General features: G+C 36.6%; 1 protein-coding gene across 4 annotated transcripts in view; it reads right to left on the reverse strand.

The window, feature by feature from the left end:
* Positions 1-3,226: 3,226 nt before the first annotated feature.
* Positions 3,227-25,351, reverse strand: part of RGS17 (regulator of G protein signaling 17) — a 69,877-nt gene continuing 47,752 nt past the window's right edge. For 3 of the 4 annotated variants that reach the window (XM_090135616.1, XM_090135618.1, XM_031611834.2), the window contains 3 exons: positions 10,939-11,028; positions 7,061-7,295; positions 3,227-4,428 (listed from right to left, as the gene is read on the reverse strand). In XM_090135616.1, coding sequence (XP_089991742.1) covers positions 4,240-4,428; positions 7,061-7,295; positions 10,939-11,028 — 514 coding nt within the window. In that variant the 3' untranslated portion in view covers positions 3,227-4,239. The remainder of the gene's footprint in view (positions 4,429-7,060; positions 7,296-10,938; positions 11,029-25,351) is intronic. The other variant, XM_090135617.1, reaches the window with a different exon arrangement.

Raw genomic sequence — 25,351 nt, forward strand, 5'->3', positions numbered from 1 at the left:
CAGGACAGAGGTGAACAGGGCTGGGCAGCTGCAGCTGTATCCCAAGCTGCTCCAAAGGGGTGCTTCTGGGCATCTACAAACAAAGCAGTGTTTTGGAGTTGGTAGTTAGACATGGTTCAAAGTAATGTGTGGAAGACACATAAAGGGCTTTTGCAGCAATGTTTTGAGTATGGAAACTTGCTCCTTAATGCAGTAAACCCGCCAGCTACTCTTACAAAGGCCTTCTCACCTCTTTTATATGCTGTTCATGGGCAAATGGTCGTTGTGTTCACTATTGATGCAAGTCTGGCATCAAGTGACAGTTCAAACCCCATTTATTTAAGATATGATGAAGGTCTACTGTATTTTGTTGGTTTAGATCGCAGCCTAGCAGACACTTCTGCATACTTTTAATTTAAAAGTGGATATAATTAATGTGTGATTTCTATCAAGTCTCTGTGAGTCACTGATTCTGTGGTGCTGTGAAGGGGTGTTGTGGGTTCCACTGATGCTTGGATGAGTCTGAGACACTGTGGATGCATTTCCAGGGTATTCTGCCCTGCCTGGACTGGCCTGTGGACACTGAGGTCTCCTCCATACATATGTGTCTTCAAGCTAACTTAGATACTTTTGGTGTTCTCTGTGGTTTTATTTTATCCTGGGCATCTCAAACCACTTTCAGCTCAGATGCACATCACTAAGTTGAATGTGTGCAAAATACAACATATACTCAAGTATCTTCAAAACCTAAGGGTCTTACGAGTGTACCCACATGCTCTGCTTATTTGTGTCTATTTGGCATTGTGCTCTACTTGACAGAAAAGCTCAAACACCAGACAAAAATTATGAAAAACGTAACTCACATTCCATAGTGCTATATACATTCTCATGAAAAACTGAAATACAAGTTAAATACATACTTATTTTATTCCAGGCTATAGAATAAGTGTATTTAGGCAGTTTTTCAAAGTGTATTGTACACTGCATGCACAATAAATCAGTTTAATAGCTTGACTGTTTTACATTTTGTGTTCAAAGAACTGCATGACAGGCAATGAGATCATGTTATGGCACAAGTTGTTGTCCATTTGGACTATATCCATTTTTTCATAAAACTTTGGGAAACCCAAACTGATAAATGAAATGTCTATTAATCATTTTAATATGAGCATTTGCTCCAAGAAAGAAACTTCATACAAGTTATGTTCAATTTATAAACCCCTCCAAATAGAGGATTTAAGACAAGAAATTCTGAACGTGATTTCATTGCAGTATTACACTGAAGACTGGTGTAATATTTTTCAAAATGATGTAACAGTTTCCAAATACAGGTTTTGGAATCTTTAGCTAGAAATCCAGGTAATATTTTAGGGCCCACACAGTTTGCTTTAAAAATGTCCTTGAAAGGATGACTTGTCTTTTTTGACAAGAACTTCTACCTATGTGAAATATCTTATAAAGATAGCTTATGACTAGCAGGTCACCATCAAATAGTAACATTAAGAATATGTAAGTCTACATTCGTAAAGGCTTTTGCATGCAGTTTTGTCTTACACATTGTTTAGATGTGTGAACCAAATGTTTGTGCCTCAAACACCAACCGACTTGAAATTACACTATGTAAGTATATACATTTATGATGCTGTATATGTTTAGTATCACAGTAAATATAACTGGTATTACATGATACTAGACATATGTAGGACCATAGTTAAATTCCAGTTAAGAAAAAAAGCCAGCAAAAATCATTCTTCTAACAGTATTTCACAGTAGAAGGAGGCAGTCCTTTCTCACTGACTTCCCCCCCCCTCAGGATTTGTAAACATCATAGCTATTACTCTATCAGTATAATAATTGAATGTTTTATTCATAATGGTAAGTAACTAACCAACATGAATAAAGTTGTCATAACACAATAACACTTTCAGACAAAACAGTTATTTATTAAAAGAAACATTTATAAATACTTTGTCTTGCATTTTAAACTACATTTTCATAAATAACAATATTTAAAAGTGCTGAATATGGTAGGATAGTCAGCAACGCCACTGTAAACAGATTTGTTTTCCACTTTGCAGATTTTTTTTTAGATCCCATTTTGTCAAACACTACAACAGTTAAAATAGTTGCATAGGGAATAGAGAATAGCCCTTTTAATCATCTCCTGAATTCTATATAAATTACAAAACCAAATGAGTTTAAGAAACAGTTTGTTAAATTGTTCTTATATATCCAAAAAAAGCACACAGGTTTCAAGTAAAAAGAATGACTAAAAAATTCCCCAACTTGCTATTTGAAGCATGTTCAATAAATTAAGAGGAAAAAAAGAGAGAGAGAGGTAGTAAAATAAAGGAAAAAATAAGCCCCAGGAAATAAACTAATACCTGTTTCCTACCAGCTACTGTGTAGAGCCAGAGCAGCCTCGGCAGCAGCCATTTCAGCAAGAGCTGGCACCAAGGAGTAGCTTGCTGGTTGGAGCCAAGTTTGCTGGGGCCAGATTCCACTTAGTTACACAACTGTAAAACCTTTTGGACCCATCAAAAGCAATGGGAGTATGTTGTGTTTAGTCCTAGGAAAGTGAGAAGAACATTGCCTCTAAAGTATTAGTACAAGACCAGAGCTGACAGTGTTAAATATATATATATATATATATACAAACATACATACATATATATATTTAACTAGCATTCAAAACAATCTCGTGGTTTATCTTTAGCAGTTTGTGAGGGATGCAAACACTCATTTGCCTCATATATGGTAGGTATGACGATGTTGGTTTTTTTTTTAAGTTCCAAGTCACTCTCTCTTTAAACATCAAAATGCATCCTAAAATTGGACGTTTTTGGATAAAAAGGCCAAGCAAACACCTACTAAAACCACCATGGCAGAAAAGTGATTGGAGAACTGCGCTGCATTAGCTCTCATTTAGGGCTCAGTACAGGACTCTTTACCCAGGAAAGACACCCATTGAGTTTCAGTAGGCATTTTGCTTGGGTAAGAACTGCAGATTTAGCAGCCCTTGAAATTTGGTTTAATATTACACTCCAAACTCCTTGTTCTCAAGGAGTTACTCAAAATCAGTGAGGCCAGAAGCTAAGTCTTCTTTAACCCACCACCTTGTAAAACATTACTTTGCTTAAAAACGTTTTTTGACTGGATTTAGCCTTTAAAACAAACAAACAAACAAAAAATCTTACAGGACAGATGCAATTCATCAATATGTTCTAAAATGCTCTAAAATGCTACATGTAGGCAATTTTTTATTAAATTTCTTTATTAAAAAAAAAAAACTAAATTATCAAGCTTTCTGTGTTTGTTCTTTTTGTTTTCTTATTTTTTTCTTTTTTCTTTTTTTTTTTTTTTGCTGAAGTACATAACATTATACAACAGTGTTAGAACTGGATAGCCAGTCTTTAATAAATCAATTACAGTATCTGACATCTGAAATGTACATTGAAAATCTTTGTTCTTTTAACAATTAAACAATATCAGCGCATAGATTGTGTCACCCAGATACGGATCCCTTTTAGTGGTTTGTGCTTTTTTTTTTTTTTTTTTTTTTTTTTGACATTGCAAACTCTGTAATGAAAATGCCACAGTTTTGGCAGTGAACAACCAGAGGAATCCTCCACTTGATTTATTTTAAATAAACAGTGATAAATAGCTCTTTCTTTTTCTATACAGAAATATTGGCTTCAAAAAGTCAGTGTATTGTACTCAGTAGAGCATGTTGAGTAATGCTACACCTTAAAAATTGGCTTTTTTCAGTTAGTGATGTTAAAAAATGCAAGCCTCTTTCTGGTTTGCTGCAGTTGTTTCTATGTACCATTAGACTGTATTGCACAAAAAAAGTTCTTAAATACAGATATAATTTATGTTATTGGATTAAATATTGCAACAACTAAGTGGTAAGTGAAGCAGTTTTACCTTGCACATGCAATGTGAGGATACACAAGGAGACTGTTCATAAAACTACAAATACATCATTGCAATCTTGACTGCAGTTGAGTGAAAGGGTTGTGAAACAAATGTATTTTGGCAAATCCATTGTTTGCCTCCCATGCTATTTCAGGCAAGGAGGACCTTGGTAAAAATGTAGACAGAGACCATAGTATGTATTTGTTTTCTTCACAGTAGCCTGAGTAGAGCTAAAGTGTAGTTCTCCAGGAACCCAGCTCCAGATGTTAATAAACTACTTTTCTTCTGTCCCGCCCACCCCCGAAAAAATCAAGTTATGTTATTTGAAAATGAAAATTAAAACTAAGTTTCAGAAGTAGAGCCTGTAATACTTTCAACAAGAGACTTATAAATTTGAGAGTTCAAGAACCTTGGGAAAGAGTCTCTATGCATTAAGGTGTATATCTGGAGTTGGGCATCTTCATACATATGAGGACTGGGATCCAGCAAGTTTCTGTTGATCACTTCTCTCACCCGGGAATCAAGACTAACCTGAAGAAGATGAGAACAGATGGATATTATACAGTAATGTTGGAAAGGTTGTATAAATCTTTTTATTTCATATGGTTCCACAGATCATGTCAGGTTCATCGCTTTATTCAAGGTATGTTCTGACTTTCAGAGCCATTGTTCTAAAATGCACACACATGATTTCAAACTCAGATGATTGACTTTATTTCAGTTTTGACTTGGTCTTCGCATCCATCTTAATAGCTGTAAGATGAAACACCTCTATTTAACAATACAGTGCTACTAAATAAAGTTCTGCAGTAACCTGGATTTCCCAAAATAAGTAATTATACATTGAAATGTTTTACTTTTTACATATTTAGAAATATTTCTCAAAAGGAATGTTGAATGACCCTTGTTCGGAGAGCTGAAATGTTGCTGTTGTTTTTTCTGATCAGTAGTGCTTGAATACGTAGAAGCTTCCTTTTCAGCATTCTCCTCTGAATGTGTCACAGACTATTTTTTTTCCATTTTTTTTCATTTGCTACACGCATAACTCACAAGTTAGCCAGATTTTTTTTTTAAATTAATCTCCCCATTAATATTAGATATTTCAGATTTGCTCTTCTTTTCATCTGGGAATTTATACTTACAGGTTGTCATGTGTCCACACTGAAGTTGTTAGAAAGTTTCAGTTTTAACTTCTAATATAATTTCCTAGTCAGAAAATGGCATATTATGCTTGGGATGAATGCACAGATGATTTTAGATTATCATTTAGAAGTTGGAGTGGGTATACAGCTTACTAAGCTGTAGTAAAAAAATGTAGTAAGAAGATGCTCTGCAAACAGTAAAATTAGTGCTTTCTGGATTAAGCAGAATGGCTGTAGCTAGGACCAGCACTGTGACCAGCAAGGCTTTTCTCATCTAAGTAAAATAATAGAACACCTACTATGGAAATACTGAGCACAGATCAACTAAGCTACCATGACTTAAACTAGGTTATGAGGAAATTACACATTAAGATTTAAGCAATTGCTTCCCTCTGACATATGCACACGCAGGCACTTATCTTAGCGAGACCAGTTCATGAAGCTAGCCAATTGATTCCTCATTACCAAGCAAAATGGCTGGGACAAGAAAGCTCACATTTGGCAGGATAGTGGTGTTTCTTTGCCATTGAATACTGTAAAAATTAATTGCCATTATAGAATGAAGCAAATTAATTATGGGTCTCTTCATTCACATTGTAGTTTTTCGGTGACTCACTAAAGCCATATGGCAATACTAATTGCAATTATTAAAGTTATCTCCTTGGTACATAGACGTGTGCAAGGTATTTGGGTATTTGTTTAGCACATCCTGCCTCAGTGACTTCATCACTGAACAAGGCTGAATATTTCAGCTCCTATGCCAAAGTTTCATCTGGAATGGGATGCTGGGATGAACGAGAACTTTAAAGCTCCCATTCTGATCTAAAGCATTGCAAACTGTTCTCATTTGCCTCACATGGTTTCCAGTGGGGGCAGTTGGGTTGATGACATCCTTGCGTGTCTAGAGAATTAAGTTTGTGAGCAATTTTCTTAAATCCTAAGTCCAAAAAGACTTCTTTAGTCTTAGCTGGTTCCTATTGGCTTTGGAAGACAACAGAGCATATAATAAATACATGTATACTAGAGAGACACATATATACTGTCAGAAATACAGTAGCTTGCTGTACTGGCAGTTATCTCACTCCAAAGTTAAAACATACACTATGTCAAGAGAATGTAAGGGAGTTTTAAATGGCTGTGGGTTTCCTTCTTAAGGATGAAATTGCAAATTATTACTAAAAACAGTACTAAGGCAAAATGTAGTAAGCAAGGTCCACAAGTAAGCATAAATTAACACACACAGAAACAAAGAAGAGTTGCTAAATGTATGTGACATAGCCTGAGAAACTCTTCTACCATGCCTGCATATTTATTTATCTGTCTTTTGTATGTTTATATATTTGTCTGTTCCATACAGTGATTTGATGCTTTTACTCCACTCGAGGTGAAAATCATTTCAGTTGGAGGACTGAAGAAAACTGTATATAATTTCCTGGATATTATCACACCTTTCACTAGAGGAAATATGTGATCACAATTCTTAGACTATTTGATTGTATCTAGGAATAACCAAAGCAAATTTTGCTTTTTTCCCCAGACAGCTGTTGCAGCAGATAAATCTGTTGTTATTCTGACTTAAATCCCCCTGTGTTGTACAAGCACTAATTGTGAATCTATTCCATGATTTAAATACCATGTTAAATATTATTTTATTTGTCATATGTTGCTGAAAATTTTGGCGCCACTTCTCCAGAAATCCATTTTCATTATGTACTTCATGTCTTTGGCAAGCAAGCTGCATTACTAAAGAAGCATTCCTATTTCTCACCCTTCTGTTTCTGGAATTTCCCTTTCGTTCCTCTTGTATAGAGAGCTTTGAGGAGTTGTGGCCAGTGATGCTAAACAGCTCAGCCCTTATGTCAGCACTTGTTCCGTCCCTCTCTTTCTCATTTAATCTCCTATACTGAGAATTGCTCTCATCTCACAGATCAGGCACACCTTTCGACCCCTTCTGGCAATCCAGATTATAGCATGTCTGCTTTGGAATAGGAGAGAAGCCAATCAAACATTTACGGCTTTACCTCTTTTGGTGAAAGTATAGAAATGTAATCTTCATATATAAGTCTTGCTTTTTCTTCAATAACTTTCTTGTTCTGTTCCTTCTTTAGATCTTCACATGCAAGCCAGAAAAGCAGGTTCTCTTCACTATACTCTGTTCGAAGAAACTCTCTAAAAAGGTTCCTCCCAGCTGGTGTTTTCATCATCTTGTCAAAATTCTGAGCCCAAGACAAAATTTCATCTGCAGTAGGGTTTTGGCTGCAAAAGCAAAATATCATTACAAATATGTTTCTATTTTTGTAACAGTGTTTTCATACATTTGTCCAAAATTTCTCCTTTCTGCTGCACTTCAGTCCAAAGTGAAAACTAGAATCAACAAGGCTTCCGCAGTGACAGGAGAAATTTGTTCACTCTTCACTTGCTCATTCATTATCTCAATAGCCCACTAAATGTTTTTAATATTAAGAGACATGCACTTGGCTTTCTGCAAGTTTTCTACTTGTGTTGCTCACTATCAGACTAAAGAAAAATCCAATGACAGAAGTGAATTCCTGCCCTGCGATTAAAGGAGATGTGAATGCAGGCAGCTGACAGTAGGTTCTCTGTCTTGTCAGGCTTGAGGGACACCTGATGTCTCTGCCTGCTTCTGATAAGATTTGGCCAATGTCTGCCTGCCACACAATTTGGTTCAGCAAAGACAAGAAAAACAAAAGGCTCTTGGCAGTCAGGAGCATACTAATGAGGGCCAACAAAATAGTAATTCAGAGAGCTTTTAAATTAGCATATTTCTCTGTGCTTGTACCTAAGGGTTGCTAAGATTCTCTCTGGTGCTATTGACCTGAATGATGATCTACTGGCACAAGATGTGATGGATGTTTCTGGCAAAACTGGAGAGAGAAGAAATGGGAAAAAATCCCTATTCCCATTTTCTGAAGGAGGCCATTTACAGCTTGTAACAGCGGATGCACAGGATGTGTGAGTGAACAGAAGACCAGTTTTTGCCACTAATCTATAAGGTACAAATGAAAAGTCTGAGAAGATCATACTCAAGTTACTTAACAACAGCTAAGCACGGTTTCACACTTAACTCTGAGTGCTCATCCTCCCCTTCCTGACAGAATACAACACAAGAATTTAACAGTCTGCTGTTAACACTGTCTTTGTAATCATGTTGCACAATAAGTGACATTTGTCCATATAATTTCAAGTTCATTTTTCAGCTGATAGTCTGCATGCAAGACAGAGTGGGTGTCAGGAAGCTATTTATGACACTTTTTTGGCAGACTAAAAGATCTAATAAATGAGAAAGGATTTAACATTTAAACTAAGCAGCAAAACCAAAAATTATAAACATGCAGATTTTATGGTGTAAAGTCCTCTCTGAGGAAAGTGAAATGAACCTGCTGGAAAGGGTGGAGCTGAGAAGTAATCCATGTTGCCTAGTTATCAATTTGGAAAATATCTTTACTGCAGTTGGATGAATATGAAAATATATGAAGAAAGTACAGAATAAGGCCATTTAGATAGAGTTTCGTCTATTAAGATGTAAAACATCAGTAAGGCATGTCATTTCATTAAAACTGATTTCCTGATTTGTGAAGAACAGCTTTGTGGTATACAACTAGACTAGTTTAAAAAGAGAATCAAGCAGAATCTCCAATTTGATAAACTAAGGCTCACTTATCTCTAAATAACTTCTCTTGATCTTGGGAAATAGGAGAAAACTCCTTTGTTGAAGTCTTGAATTTATTAGACATCAAAGTCAGCCTAAACACTGCACCAGGGCAGTATCTAAATGTTCCTAGGTACATGAAAGAAGAGGTTAGCATTGAGATAAGGATATTTAAATCTCTAGATGTTCTCTCACCTGCTTCTCAAGTATAGCCATGACACACAGAACAGGCCTGATGTGTGCTGAGAGCAGCACCAGTCAGTTACAATTGGAGTACATCATATAAAATGGGACACCAAGGACAGGACAAGACAAGGGCCATTCTGCAGCCATTGCGCCCTTCTGCTCACACCTCCTCCATTTTTTGCAACAATAACTGGCAGTTTCTGCAGAATCCACTAACTTAAGAGCTGGTGTAGACAAAACAAGGTATAAACACATCACCTTACCCCCCAGAGTCTTTGAAGTGGGTCTGTGAGCAGCTGGACTCTGAGGTTAGGGGATGCCTGCACAGTGATGGAGCAGAAGGCATGAGCACTCTACCTAGGTAACTACTGCTCACTGGCATACGCCAGTTGATGGAATTGCAAACTGGTGAATTTGTGAGTTAATGAATGAAGTGGTGAATCAGCATCTGCATGAGTTAGACTAGTCTTTTTAATGGATACTTGGCCCTTGTTTGAATTTTGCCCAATTTCATTTGTTCATGAAATGAAGTTTGATTCACAGAGTACATTGTCCTGTAAACTTGACCAGTTTAGACAAACTGTGACACTAACCGTAAGTGATCACTGCTATCTGATAGCGATGGATGGGAAACTACAGGTTTTGCCATAGGCTAAATTCAGCTGGCCTATGTTATGATCTAGAGTTACTGGTTTCTCCACTGGATTACAGAAGTACCTTAAATTATGCAAGATGCAGATTTATATCATGGTCGAGGTGAATTAAATTATTTAGGATTAATTTTTACCTAAACAATCTCTTTACCTGCTATCCCACCTCTTTCTCTTGAGCTGAATCAGCTCAGATAAATACCAGCTGGAGTACAGTTAGTGGTGGGGAGGCAGAAAGGGGAGCAGAGAGACAGCACAAAAGGCAAATCTCTCTCTGAAGGCAGGGAGCTGTTAATTCACAGCTTTGAATCAACCACGACTTCTTCATGTGAAGCCACACCCTTGCACTCTTAATATTCCACCGACAGACCATTCAGTCTTCCTTTCTTCTGCCTAACACCAACAATGATGTTGAGAAACTCCCCAGAATTCAAGATCTGGACCATTAGTGAGCTCTTTCACAAAGCTTTGTACTTCCTTTGCATAGCAAAGCTACAAAGCTGCAGAGTTAAAATCTGTGAAACATTTAATCCCAGCAGGGAATGTCATGAAGTAAACAGATTCATCATGATGGAGTGCTTCTGTAAATTCTTTGCAGGTGACCTGAATTCCAGGGTGCTCAGCTGCACTAAAGTTCAGCGTAATACAACTGGAGGATATAAACAATTAAGACATTCTCATATAAAGAAAAAAAAAAAATCTGTCAAATCAGTTCACTACATGTTCTCTGTCAGTAAGGGGAGAAGTCTATAGTGCTTTTATATTTTGTGGAACTTTTTTATCTATCCTTTCAAAATTGACTACGAAAAATAATGGTGGTACTGAGATATTTTGTTTGTGTTGCTTTTAAATTCAATCATATCCTCCTGAATTAAGTTTTAATTTACTTTTTATGGGATTAAAGAACTTAAAGCCACAAGTTTAGCTTTTTTTCCCAACACAACAAATATTTGTACAACCTTCAAACAGAAACAGAAGCTCAGACTTTCAGTATATGTACGCCTGTCTCTCAAGATGTGTGCTTCCTTAGACAATACACGTAAGACCATAAACCAAGCTCATGTACAAAAATTAAGCATGTTAAAAAATCTGACTGTAAAATACACTTTTGCCCAAGTTGTTTTTCCTTCTTGACTGGGTAAGTAGAAGAAAATGATTCCACAAACAGCAAAGGCCCATGGATCAATTGAACTGTTTTCACGCATCTTCTGTTCCTCTCCATTGCTTTGTACCCATAAATATGAAACTGTCAGTAAGGCTAAATATCACTGTTAGCATTACATGGCAAACCTGATCTTGCATCACTTTAGAAATCTAAAAAAAACCAAGGTGAATTAGTTACAGGTAAATTAAAAAAAAAAAAAATTAACTGAACAAAGTTTCTCTGACTTACCATTCTTCTATGACTTGGATGCTTTCCATTTTGGTTGTATGTGTTGGCCTTCCTGCATTGTCTCCTCTATCTTCATTCCTAACAGTGAGGCTGCAATGTAGTACAACACTTTATTTTGTCTAGAGAATGTTAGTTTAAAACAATGACTACAATAATGCAAACTTTCAAAAGCTATAAACGTATTTCAAGTGTAATTTTTCACTGTTACCCCTAAAATTTATACCCAGAATTTGGAGAGAAATTTTTCGATAACAATTTTTTCCTGTAATAACGGCGAATATTAATTAACATGTGTTATTAGCATGTATGATTTTTTTAAACTGACAGTTTATCCACTGAAAGTTGGTCAAAAAAATCAGAGGTCACGTTTGGAGTGAGTTTACTTAGTAAATCATGAATAATGTTAGTAACAATAAGGATAATGGGGATAAGAATATCTGAACTGATGAGATACTGGTATTCCACCAGTTCTAGATGGCTGTTGGTTCTTTATGAACATTCCCTTTTTTGTCTCTTGGATATGGAGTCAGTAGATGGCTTGGATACAGAACTTAACATGTAGCATCTCCTTACAATTTCATCTAATTCAAATTTCTTTTTCATTCCAAAATATAAAAGTTTCTGTCCTTTCAAATGAAAGGCTTCTGTTACCCTCATGTTACTAGAAGCAAGTCTGTTACAAGAAGAGAGACTTCCTTAATGTGTTTTTTGTTTTGTTGTTGTTGATTTTGAGCTGGTAATTTGCATCACTTACTTTTCTATGAATGCTCTCTATGTGTGTTCTGTACCATGGTATTGACAGAGAAAAAACATAGTCCCTAATGATTACTGAAATAATGTGCATTTTGAATAACATAAGTATTCATATAGGAACCCTGGTTCCAATAATAAAGCTTAAGAAGTGGAAAGTAGTAAGAAGGTAACTTCCTTTCACTGGGTGTTCCCCAGGTGTTCCATTGGAAGAAAACAAGCAACCAAGCAAAAAAATCCTCCCTCCCAGACCCAAGGATGCTCTAATTTTTAATATATAGGTTCTATCATACAGTGATGCTCTCAATCATTCTAAGTGGAGATATGCAAAAGTATACTGATACTGAAAAGCTTTCCCTCCTGCATTAATCAGAGTAATTTGTACTCCGTTCTAAAAAATCCCGAATTTGGGACATTTTTAGTACAAATGACTTTTCTTCTAGCACCTCTGCATTTCTGAGTTTTATCAATATGTTTTCAAGCATTTGGCAGAGTTAATGGGTGATCTCAACTACTTTTTGAAAATTGTCAGTCTAAGCTCCCAGGTAAAGCAGAGCACATATTAAGACTTAAACATTACAAAGATGTAAACTTCTAAATAAAGCTGTTTGATGCTTGCTGTTCCTTCACTTACCTGCCAAGACCTTAGTTCAGGCCTTTGGTCCTGCTTCCCCTGTTACAGCGTAGGAATGCAGCTCCAGTGCTGCTAAGGTGTTAGGATGTCATCAACTGCTGCAGGAGAAACAACACATCCTGAACTCTGGGATTGGCAGGTAAAAAGCCCTTCCATCTCCTCTGACCTGATGTTTGTCAGTCTATAAAAGGAGCACCCATGGAAAGTGATGGGAGTTCCATATATAGAAGGAGAATAAAAGGAGCAATTTGCTTTCCGTCTTGTAATCTTTAAGTCCAGACATGTAACTGCTTAGGGTTCACTTTGTGTCTGGGTGGAGGACAAAGTAGGGCTGAGAGAGAAGCAGAGAAGTCACAAAGCTGCTCTCCCTCCCTCCTTTGCAGTCTCCAGTAGAGCCACATTTGTGTTCTCTGCTGGGTTGGAAGAACTGACAGTCCTTTAGTCCCTGGAGAAGAGAGACAGTGGAAGGAAGCAGGAAACAGCTTGTGTTCTTTGGGAATGTAACAGGGTGTTTACTTGAGTCCTTCTAGAAGTGACTGCCTGCTTTCTTTCCCCTATCACATAAGCAGCAGCTAAACTGCGCTGAGACGATTTACTTACTGCACAGCAGACTTATCTCAAGGTTTAGATGCAGAATCTTACTGGAAGTAGAATGTGACTCATCTGAGAGAAGTAAATCTACCCTCCTAATTTAATTTGATGTCTGGGGTCAGATGCTGGTTGCTGTGCTCATGCAAAATCTCTGCAAAACTTTGGAAAACCAATATGGGTGAGCGAAAGGGGAAAACAAGTAGTGAATGGTAAATAAGAAAGAAAAGTAGAGAAATAGACAAGAAATCCATGTTGACCTCATTGCACTTTTTATTACAGGAGTAATGGATCAGCCTCATGCATCTGGATTGTCTGCAGGATTACATGTTGGTAAAAAGTTCAGGTAGGGGGTCCAGAATGCAGAATACAGTTTTCTGGTGCATGGATCTGATTCCTTTATCTCAGCATTTACAGCTGAAGGCCAACAGTTGAAGTTAGTCAGTGCTGCGAAACAGGGAAGACTCTAAAGAGGTGTTATATTTGGTTGGAGCAATTTTTCAAATCTAGGTATTGCAGTTAAAAATGTGCTAAATTTATAATACATCGTGGCCTAAATTCTGTGTTATGTTTCCAGTGACAACCACTAGCCCTGTATTTTAACTCCTATTTATCTACATCTGTCAAGACTGAAGTTCAATTGGATACATCTCTTTTGATATGTTTTTCCTGTGAAAGAAACCATCATTTTAACTCAGGAGTACATTCAATTCAGACATGTTCTGTTTCCACTCAAGGAACTGGTTTGTGTTTGCTTAGAAAAAAATTAAATATTTACATATTTTTGACTGTAAAGCTAACTTGAAAGCAGCAGTATTATTTAAGATAATACTGATCACAATAACACCCTGCTACCTTTCACATCAAAATGACAACATGGCATTGTTATTTGCTAAGTTGCTATCTTTAGTTGAAAATAGCCTATCTGTTCACATTTCCCTGTGGAATTCAAGCAGTCCTCAGTGGGAAAGGAACTCTGCATATCCGTCACACACAGTTCCATCATTGAAGCTAGTTAATTATGGCAGAAGAATTATGCTGTCTAGCATAGCAACCAAATAGTAAAAGTAACAGGATAGAGATTTAAAAATGATCTTGAATATTTAAGACTTTAAGAAGAGGAAATAGTTGATTTGTCTTATCAAAAAAAAAAAGTAGTTAAATAAAAGGGATGTGTTCTGTTTTAAAAATAACTTACATGGTATCTGTTATTATTTATTAGTACGTCCAACAGGTATCTTTAGAATTTAGAGACCTAAAATGTCCATGATAAAACTACAACAAAACTAATAAGGCCTTAAAAAGTGAAAATTTGAGATGTCTATAGGAAGAGAATAAGTAGGAAGCACAAGCAATGGTTTGTTTTCTGTTCCTTTGGAAGGTGTCTTTTACCCAATTTTATGCTTGTTTTATTGCTCTGGAGAGCATGGTAAGAAGTATTTCAGTAAGCCTAGGTGACCTGATCTTTATGTAGCTTTCAAATATATCTTGGGTTCCTGACTTTTATAGAAGCAGTAGTTGTTTTAACTTCTGCAGTTGTATCATTACGAGTAATTTCTATTTGAAGTCAGTGCATTTATATTTTGCTATTTTAGAAACTTTATAAGTAAAAATGTTTTTGAACAGAGACAGTTTGAAGAAGTATACAAACTGAAATATATAAGGTTAAACTATTGGTATTATTCACCTATTCATATTCATGTTCAGTAATTGAATAATTGTTCTGTTGAATAATTACTTCACTAAATCATGAGCCCATTGGTGTATGGTAAGTAATAAAAGCCAAGCTAATTAGATAGAAACATCAAGAGAGCTGGAGCAATCTAAGAGCAAAGATCTCATTACCTGTCCTCAAGGCATTTCCAGCCATGAGTGGAACTTTAAAAGCTGCCTAGCTTCCCTGCTGCTGCACTTACCTCTACTGTCAATAGGAAACTAACAATTATTTAGATGCTAGACCTCATCTTTCATTTTCTGTATATCTAGTACATTAATAATTTTTCATACTTTCTGAAACTCAGTGTGGCACATGTTAGTGCCTATATCTGGTGAACCAGTGAAATTGCTGTTATGGCAAGAAAACTTCCATAGTGACAGATGCTAAGACTGACATTAGACGTGTATGGCTACCAACAGTTACTATTTACTCATTATACGCATCATATGCAGTATATTATCACAACATTTTTGCAACAAACTAGTGAACCAAAACTTTTCTGGCACTGAAAACACTGTCATGATGAAAGCCCATATCCTTAGTAGCCCTTACTGTGCTGCCATTAAGATACGCAGTAGAAATCAAACTGGAATGTTGTGGTAGGCTATTGAGTTGCTATTCAGGAGATCTCTGTTTCACTCCTAGAATCTTTGTTGAAGTTTTTAGCTTATTTCTTTGCTGAAATTTTTAGCTTTATCTCCAGATCTTTGGTTCCTTTACTTCTATTATAAGCATCTGACATAAAATATGTTGCATGAACAGAAACATTTTTTTCCTATTTTTAATTTAGATGCAGAAGTTCAGGCTGTTATTTCCTGTTATTTTTGGTTGTGGATCAACTTAATCAGACTTTCTTCAATACTTTGATTCAACACTTTGGTTCGATACTTTGGTCACTGAAAAATCAGCTGTTTGCACAGCTCTGTCTATGTGCTGGAGCATTGGGAGTTCCACACGGAACAGGCTGCCCAGGGGGGTTGTGGATTTTCCTTCTCTGGAGATATTCAAGACCTGCCTGGACACCTACTTGTGCAACCTGGTGTCGGGAACGTGCTTTGGCGGGGGGTTGGACTCGATGATCTCTGGAGGTCCCTTCCAACCTACAATTCTGTGATTCTGTGATTTTCTGATTCTGTGATTCTGTGCTACAGCATGATCCAATGGAAGTTATAGACAGATGTTGCCCTGTGATGCTGTGTAGCACTAACGCAGACAACTATACTGGCACTCTTTAATTTCTTTATGAAAAATAATTTTTTCTTTCTGACACCTTGTTTTTCTAATAGTTGGAAGACTGAAGCCTGAAGGCATTGAAAACTCAGCATGGCTGTGCTTATGAACAAAGTGTGAATTTGCTATATTGTATATATAAATAATGATGAGAAATAACAGCACTATCTTCATGATCCATTTGTAAAGAACAATACAGCTATGTTAATCTCAAAATCACTTAGGCAGAGTCTAGTCAGTAATGCTATCTTCTATCTCACATCTAATGTTGCAAAAATAGCCATCCATCAAATAGAAATTTTACCTGAGCAATATCATCCAAAGATAACTTTTTTTTTTTAATTGCTAGCTGAGTGAAGGATGCATCCAAGGGTTCATTTTTGTTACAATAAATGAGTAAGAAAAAAAACTTCAATTAGAATATTGTTTTTTATGAAGAAGTGGAGTCTTGCAGTAGATATTTTCATAGGCTCAGGTTACATTATATCCTGTGTGCTACTGGCTATAATAGAGAGAAAGGGGATGCATCAGCCTTCAAAACCACATATTGCAGATTCTTATGAGAGACTTTTGAGAATTAATAACACAGAATAGTAGAATCATTAAGATTGGAAAGACCACTAAGATCATATAGTCCAACCATCAACCCATGCCTGTTACCACCCTAGATTATCTCACTCATTGTGACATTTACCTGTTCTAATGAACATCTCCATGGACAGTAACTTCACCAATTCCCTGTGCAGCCTGTTCCAATACTTCACCACTTTTTCTGAGAAGAATTTTTTCCTAATATCCAACTTCATCAATAAGAATAGAAAGACAGACTAAATCATTTAGATTGTTGTAATATTAATATATGCAAATCTTATAAGTGCAGAGCAACCTTCACCAAATTAGTAGCGTTAAAGTCTGGAGCAGAGGTTTGTGTGGTGGTCTAGAGCAGAGATCCTGGTGACAATGTCAGTGTAAGTTATCAATATTTAGCTCACTGAAAGATGTGAATTAGTAAAAACTGCAAAGTTGGTATTTCAATACATTTTCATTGGTTGTCTGTGAGTATCTTTGGAAATAGCAGTCAAGAGCCTTGGGAATCACTTACTTAAGATGATGAGAATCTGATCTTATCTGATTCAACAGAACATCAACATCTTTGTTGCAAAGGTGAAACAGATTAAAAAATAAAATAAAATACTGCATTTGTCTCACAGTTTTTGTCCATCTAGTTCTTTAATAAGACTAACAGATCTACACTGAATTCAGTGAAGAAATACAGGATGTAAAATTTTGTTGAAAACATGTTAGAATCCTAGTGTAAAAATAGCTACTGTCTCATGTTTAAAACTAAATGATGGAGAGTAAGCCAATAATTACCATAAGGCTATAAGGCTATAATCAGCCTACTTGGCAGTGTCCACTGAAACTAGAAAGTCATTTCAAAAGGTCCAAATACCTGTGGTGCTAAGTTTTGTAAGTGCCAGAGTAACATTTGCCTTAGGTGAAAAAATGGTATAAGAGACATTTATAATCCAAATTGTTTCTACAAGAAAAACAAAGAAATGAAAACAAACGTAGAGTCCACCTTAGACTCAACTAAAATATGTATTAAAAAAATGTCTGCAAGGTTTACCTCATGTAAGAAAAAAAAAAAAAGGAAACATTCTGTTTTGGCTTCTTCTGTTATTAAATAAAGCAAGTATTTGCAAGTTTAGCATCCTGGAGATTTTATGTTGCAGCTAAAAATCCTCCAATATTTTAAAGCTTCAGCAGGCGGAAAGAATGTGTAGTCATAAACCTTCCAGCTCATGTGGTCAGCTTATTCTGCGATCGCATCACTCTGACCTGCGACCATAAAAGCCACAATGATAACTAGATGATAACTGGCTTTTGATTTTTTTTTCTCATAGATCACAAAAGGTAAAATAAAAATGAGACAGATGATAAAAACAGACACTTTGTTTCTTCCAATGGCTGGGACACATTCAATTTCTCCCTTTCCAGTTTTCCTTGGTGGTATTATTTCTTTTCAATTCAGTTTTCTGCATTGTAATGTGGTGTACTTCAGAATTTTCCCCTTTTTCCATCTCTTTTTTTGAAGAGCACAGAGCTGAGAAACAATATGTAACAGACAGCTGAGCACTTACATATGCCGTAAATGTCCTTTCAACTGAAAAGAAAAGCTGAGTGTCTGCTCAAGATCCCGTAATAGTAATTGCAGGCAGTCTTCTGGCTCCCATATGAATCTTTCTGCATACTGTAAATCCTGTGGGCCAATGGGGAGCTCAATGGGGAAATTTCCTGCTCTGATTTTTACTAATGAGTACAGAAGTTATTTCACAGACCCTTCTGCTGTGGTGTGGTAGAAAAAGCAGCTGACTGCAACCAAGTTTGTGTTAGGTACAAATTTGACAGTCAAAGATGCTTAGAGTTCTGAATTCAATTTTAAACCCCACATTTCCCACAAAACAGTGTTTCTGAAAAAATTTCAGACTCATGAAATTCTGTAATTTGTTTGATGCTCTTAAAATCAATGCTCGGATTATGCAGTAAAACAACCTATAGTTTTGGTTTCATTCATTGTTATTAACTGTTATTTTAACTAATTGTTTGTATTTATTTCCAGGTAATGAGATCCAAGATATATTTAAATGAAATATTGTGCTTAGCTTTATTGAAGAGCTTAACTTTAAAAAACTCTCAAAAAGTTACGTTCTGTCATAGCAGATGTTCTCCCCAGTAAGATTTCTGATTATAAGAGATTTTCTAATAAGAAAACAATTAACCAGAAAATCCAGAAGGTACAACTCTTAATTTCAAGATACTTCAGGTTTGTTAGTTTATTATTTCTCCTGCAAATACATTTTCACCTTTCATTCAGAATCATGTTTATGCTAAGCAATGTGGAGAGAAGCTTGAAGAGCAATATTTTAAAGCATTAAAATCAAAAGCATTAATACACAACAAAACCTGATCTTTTTCTGATTTCTTTTTCCTTTTTATTACTGTTGCTTACCTGAACTAGATGAGTTACACTGATGGTATGTATAGCTGTGAGATGTGGAGACAGGAGTAAATAGATGTGGTCAAAAAATCCTGTGCCTACACACTCTAGTATGTTGTTCTGTTTGTTGCAGTGTTTCTAACACCTACACTGCAGCAGTAATCAAGATGTGATAAGGAATTGCTGACAATTCTTCGCTACTTGTTCTATACTGCTGCATTTGCATTTTGGACTTTTCTGTGTGAAGAGCTAGCTTCTAGTCCTATGAGAAATGTGAGAGTTAAAAAGACACTTAAAAACATGACAGATTAAGGCAGGTTGTTGTAAGGTCAGTCGGGGGGTCTTACCTTTCTTCATTGTGAAAATCTGAACTAAGGTCTGCAAATTATTTTGTTCATAGGATTATGATAAAATTAACCCTCCTTATAAATAAGAAACTTCTTAGTTTATCTGATATTGTATGTTTCTGGCATGCTTTGAATGTGGGGGAGAGCAGGCTGAATAGCTAACTCCTTTTCAACAGCAGTGCCTCCTTAATATTGTGCTGGATTCAGGGTAATTGGTCAAAGTCATTACAGATGTGACTACAAACCATAACAGAAAAATGAGATCAGAGAAAATTAAGGTTTAAGCTATCTGGATCATCTCAGTCTATTAGACTCTGATCAGTTAAGGCATTTAGCTCTGTTCGGATATTCTTATTTGTGTTGTACTACTCCGCAGCCCAAGTAAATGCAGAATTAAACCCAAGTGATCTAGTGCTTAAGAGTATAATAATCTCTTTGTTAATGAGAAGTCTTGGACAAGATTTTAGAGTTTATGTAAGATCATTATATAAGGTTATTAAATTGCATCCCACATGCCTCTGTGAAAGTAAATTATCCATACTGAAATATGAATGCTAGGCTAAAGTAAGTCATAGGGGCTCAGTAAAGCATAAAGAAGGTTTTAGCAAATCTGCAGTGTTCTACTCTATTCTCTTTCTAATATATTTAACAATTTTAAATGGAACAGATCTATAATATGGTAATTTCTTCTTAAGGGACAGTTGGACTAACAGACTCTTTTCAATGCCATGAGCTATATCATCCTGCTGTATTTTCCATAAAAGTTGAACTCTGTAAATTTGGCAGACAAGCTGTCCAAATTCTGCATTTTCCTTTTGAACCCATAGAAGAATTTGAAAGCAAGGCCTTGCAGAATCAATAATTCAAGTTTTGATGTATCTTTCATCACAGACAGATATTTGCAATTTGATCACTGATGCAATTCTTCAACTGACTTTCTTCTTTTAGAAAATGTGAAGAAGCAGCTTAGCAGTGGAGAAATGAACCTTAGCAGAGGAGACATTCTCCTGAGATACCCACATATATATATATATACACAACAACAAATGTTTTGCAAACATTCAAAATCTGGGATTAGTTTTTGCCCACTCAAGACAAAATCAAAATATCACAGACTGGCTGAGGCTGGCTGGGACCTGAGGGTCCATTTTGTCCAACCCCTGCTCAAGAAGGGACACCCAGAGCAGGGTGTTCAGGGACATGTCCAGGCGGGGTTTGGAGATCTCCAAGGAGGAGACCCCACAGCCTCTCTGGGAAGCATGTCCCAGCGCTCCATCATCTGCACAGTAAGGAAGTGTTTCATTGTGTTTGGCTGGAACTTCCTGTATTCCAGTTTGTTCGCATTGCCTCTTCTGCTGGCACAGGCACTACTGAAAAGATCCTTCTCCATCTTTTTTTGTACCCCCCCTTTAGGTCTTTGTGCACAGCTCCTACTCTCTCAGCTTTCCCTTGGAGAAAAGATGCTCCAGTCCTGTGATCATTTCAGTGGTCCTTGACTGGACTCTCTCCAGCAGCTCTATGTGTCTCTTGCACTGGGAAGCCAAGAACTGAGCACTGCACTCCAAGCATGACCAGCAGTGCCAAAAATATCACATTTATTAGAATTGCATTTACAGAAAGACTGCAACTGAAAATATACTTAGGGGCTATATAAAAAAATGTAACAATATTTACATTTTGGAATGTCTTATTTTTTCTGGATGGAAGAGGGAAATGTTCTCAAGGCCAGTGAGAGTAAATGCAGGCTAAAGGGCATGTGAAAGTAGACTTGTCCTTTTAATGGACAGCCTTTCAGAAAGCCAAGGCTTGCTGAACTTGCTTTTCTCCTCTCTTCTTGTATGACTGATTTAATCTACCTGGCTACAGAAATTGCAGCTCAGCAGGCATCCAAAGGCAGATGGAAACTACCAGTGTGCACTGTACTTGAACTCCGGAAATAGAGGACAGTATCTCCCTCAAACTTAGACTTTCACTGTTACTGTCAAGAGAGGAAAGAACTGGTGACTTAAAGCAGTCTGACTTTCCTAAACTTGCTTTTTTTTTTTTTTTTTTTTTTTTTTTCTCAGAAGTATTTTGTTCTTCTGCAAATCTGCAAGAAAAATCAGTTAGATTCCACTGCAAGGAGGCTATATTACTTTTTCATAATGATAGCCACACCAGAAGGTATTACATCTTTTGGAAACTTTGAGTCTCATCTAGGTTAATTTTTTTTTTTTTGGTCTCACTTACAGAATATATTTTCTGTATAGGTAAGAAATACATTGCTGTAATATGAATAAGTTCTCTTGCCATTGACTCTTAATGGAATTACTCTGGTTTATTTTGTTACTGTAAGGCTAGTTTCAGCTTTAGGCTGAATTCAACATCAGCCTGTATTTTTCTTGTCAGGCCACCCAACAGATCACTAGTCTGGCTGTCAGTTTCTTTCCTTCCTTCTGAATAAGATTACCATTCACATTCCCTCTTGTACAATGGATATATCTAATTACTAGTGAATCTACATTATCTGTACTCTTGGCTACAGCTATTTTGCAAACAATTCCTTCATATATTTATGAAAATTAAAAGTGACAGTTGCCTAGCGTTCAAAGAAATAGAAATTACATATATTATTTGAAAGTGTAACTAGACGAATAAAAGCCCTCCAATCCTGTAGCAAGCAAGCCTAATGGTCTCTGTTTATTGAGATAAATAGAACTATGGAGTCTTGATTTCCATAGCAGTTTTGATTGTTCTTAAAGAAATGAGAACAGAAGCAACAATCAAGAATTGAAGATTTAGTGTTCATTTTCAAATGGGAGAAGATACATGGGAGCATTCATACTAAATTCACACCTTTTACAAGGTGTTGTGAAGTTCCTTGTTTAAAGAGGGCTATACATGTTTGGAAAGTGTAATTCCTACCATGATGTTTATGAACACTTTATCTGATGAAATTAACTTGGGCCAAGTAAGATAGAGATCTTCCATTTAACATCCTAGCATGGACATTAACAGATGGTTTTCAGATGTTGTTAGACAAGGCCATGAGCTGAAAAGCACTTTCAACATGGATATCAAAAGGAACTGAAGATATCTATGAAGACTCCAAAACACATGCTCAGCACTTGCTGGCATCAGGCCCTAAATCAGCTCCTTCAGCAAAGTTGGAGTTGCCATCTAGACAAATATCCATGGTATGGAGTTATGAGTGACTAGAGAAGATTCTCATCTTCTTTGCCTTTCTGCCTCCCATAATGAATATCTGACCCACTTTCTACTGAGAGGATCTCCATCACATAAGTGCTATCTGCTAGGGGGGCAGCTTTATTTCCATAATACATTCTCTCATTTTTTCCCTTAAAAGCACTAGGCATTTATTCCTGTTTTAACTGACATTTTAAACCGATTTGGAATGATACATGGTTAAAAAATAAGCCTTCATAAGATGGAAGTTTTGCTACTAACAGATTTAAGTAGCCTATTTTTTCCCTCTTTCAGCTAGAAACTGCAGGCTGCATTTATTCTTCCTGGGGCTGGGAAAGTTCTCTGGCCCTGAAGCTGACTGGCACCCCCATATCTCTAGTCCACAAAGCCTATATCCAAAACAGGGTTGGTTTCTGCACCTGTGACAGGTGGCTGAAACTGTGCCAAAACTTTACCAAGGAGTTAACAACTTTTAATAGTTTAACAGTATCATATGATTGCCTGGGCTCCTACTAGATGCTGGCCCCCTTTAGTTTGCTAATACAGATGCAGTCGATGTTTTTAATTTGGATAAGATTTTGTTGTTGTTGTTCTGCATTTAAATATTCAAGTCCTTCTTACAGTGCATGATGAAAGAAGTTCTGAGAATTTGCAAGGTCATTTTTGATCCTTTAAAAAGACACCGTCTATGAACATGCCTCAGTTGAGCTCAGATTTTAATGTCAGACCCATTTTGATTCACATATTCATTTCTGTTTTCCATAGACTCCTAAGTTATTGTCTTCTTGTGTAAATACATTATTGTCCAGTTTTCAAGAAAGGGAAAAACAAGAGCGAGAATGAAAGAAGACTGATTCCCATCTGGGGAGATGTCAAAAGCTCCAAGCTCCTAACAGCTGAAAATCATTCAAACTGTAGCACAAACTGGACTCAAGCATCCTCAGCACTCGTTTTTATTGTCTTTTTTTTTTTTTTTCATTTTTCATTTTTTATTTTTTTTCCCACAGCAACAGTCAAGCTATGTACTAGTGACAGAAAACCTGTCCTGACTATGAATCTTCCTTCGGCTCACAATCTGCAGACATCATCAGGGTGAACAGCATTTGGGCTCAGGCAGGTGGGAAATGGGTATGAGTGGCAAGGGAGAGCCAAGATGCTGATGCTCTGAAGCTATCCATCTCTGAAAGAGCCTCAAAGGACTCATCAAGTTGCCCCACTGATGGTGATTCAGCCACTGCCTCCTCTTCCCCTGTTATCCTCATAGCAGGTGTCCCTGAATACACCCTGGACGCTGTGCCAGGACAAAATCAAGATCATTTTCTAAAGTTAACTAGATTTAGTCTGCCTTCTCCTTCTAAGGAGCTACTGTCAGCATCTTATGTATGGCTGAATTAGAATGAGCCTTGTGTAATCCCAAATCCCTTCTGAGCATGTATTTATTCTTCAGTTAGGAAGATTGTGGTTCTGATTTTTTTTTCTTGCATTCCAATTTTCTTTGCAGAATTATTTGCTTGAAATAGGACTATTTATTTGAAGTTAGACTTTACTTTTTGAATAATCTTAGCAATATTATACATGAAAATATATGCATTTGGTTTGTGAAGTTGCAGAAACATTTATTAAAAAGTTACTAATATATTATGATTATGTTCTACCCCTTCTCTAACCTGCTTGTGTTAGCATAGACGGGTAAAATGTTACTAAATACTTGAGCCTCTGTCTATTTCTCAATATGAAATGAATTTCACAGTTTAAAATATTAATAATCTAATCCTGACACTGGGGTGCTTGTCCAAGAGAGCCCAGTACTGGTTTTGATGTTAATGAGAATTCTATCACTGGCTTGAGAGCCATGTTAAGCTACAGTTCTGTTCCTCAGATTAGACTTCTATTTTGTAGTGGTGAGGAACATAATACCTTTGAAAATAGAAACTCTTATCACATGGAGTTAGACTCAGTTATGATGGTAAAGGTTTTTTCAAACCAGGGTTCTTGACTGAAAACTAATTTAGAATAATTTTTATGTGCTGGACTTCTGTCCGATGCCTTATGTATCTTTGTGCTTCCACTACGATTTTATGGTAGACCAGCAGCATCTTAGTGACTATCCCTTTGCAAACATTTGCCAAAATACATTCAGTGTGTAGCTTAATGCTTTATCCTATAGAAGTTCTTGACTCAGATTTACATTACGTGTCTCATCACGGCAATGATCTGCACCACTGTAGCAAGTGACTATGGGACTTGCTTTGGCTGTGAGCCACTGACTGGTCCAGAGCTGCACAAGGCATTCTGCAGTGGTCTTTGGTGGTAGATGTCAGGGGGCTGAGAAGAACATGCAGAAAGACAAAAGACAATGGGTGGTATTGAAAATTGTGATTTCTAGACTACTTTTTGAATAGGGGAGATAGGACAAACTTGGGCATTTCAGAACAGGGCTCCAAAGTGACAGAGGCAGGTTCTCATGAGATTTTACTGCTGAATTTTAACCTCCTTTATATGATTTTACATTCAATTCTACTTTGTAAATTTTATTTCTGCTGTCTTTTTTGTTTGCTGGTAGTCTGTTGATTTCTTGCAGAGGAATCTTACTCTCTAGAAGTGGATGCAGGAAAAAAATGTATTGGAGAAGTTTGCTGCCATTAGCATACCTGAGACCCCCTCTGTCATATGTCTGCACTTTGTGGCAATATTCATGTAGAAGAAAAACGCTCCCCTCTTTCAAACAGTATCATTTCGCATCCGCTTCACAGAGTTGCAGGAAGGGCCCTGTCTCAATTATAAAGAAGAGAGAGCCTATTACATATCATACTCTTTAGGAATACAGGATTCTCCTCCCTGATTTTTTAGCTCTAGAGATTATCCCTTTCTTTTGCTTTAAAGAGAAAAGAAATGCTTTATTTACTAACATAGTCTACAAAAAGTATGAAAAGAACACTTGACAAGCTATTTATTTTTAG

Source organism: Phasianus colchicus, chromosome 2 (assembly GCF_987193195.1).
Source record: "Phasianus colchicus chromosome 2, bPhaCol1.hap1.1, whole genome shotgun sequence".
Classification (NCBI taxonomy): Eukaryota; Metazoa; Chordata; class Aves; order Galliformes; family Phasianidae; genus Phasianus; species Phasianus colchicus.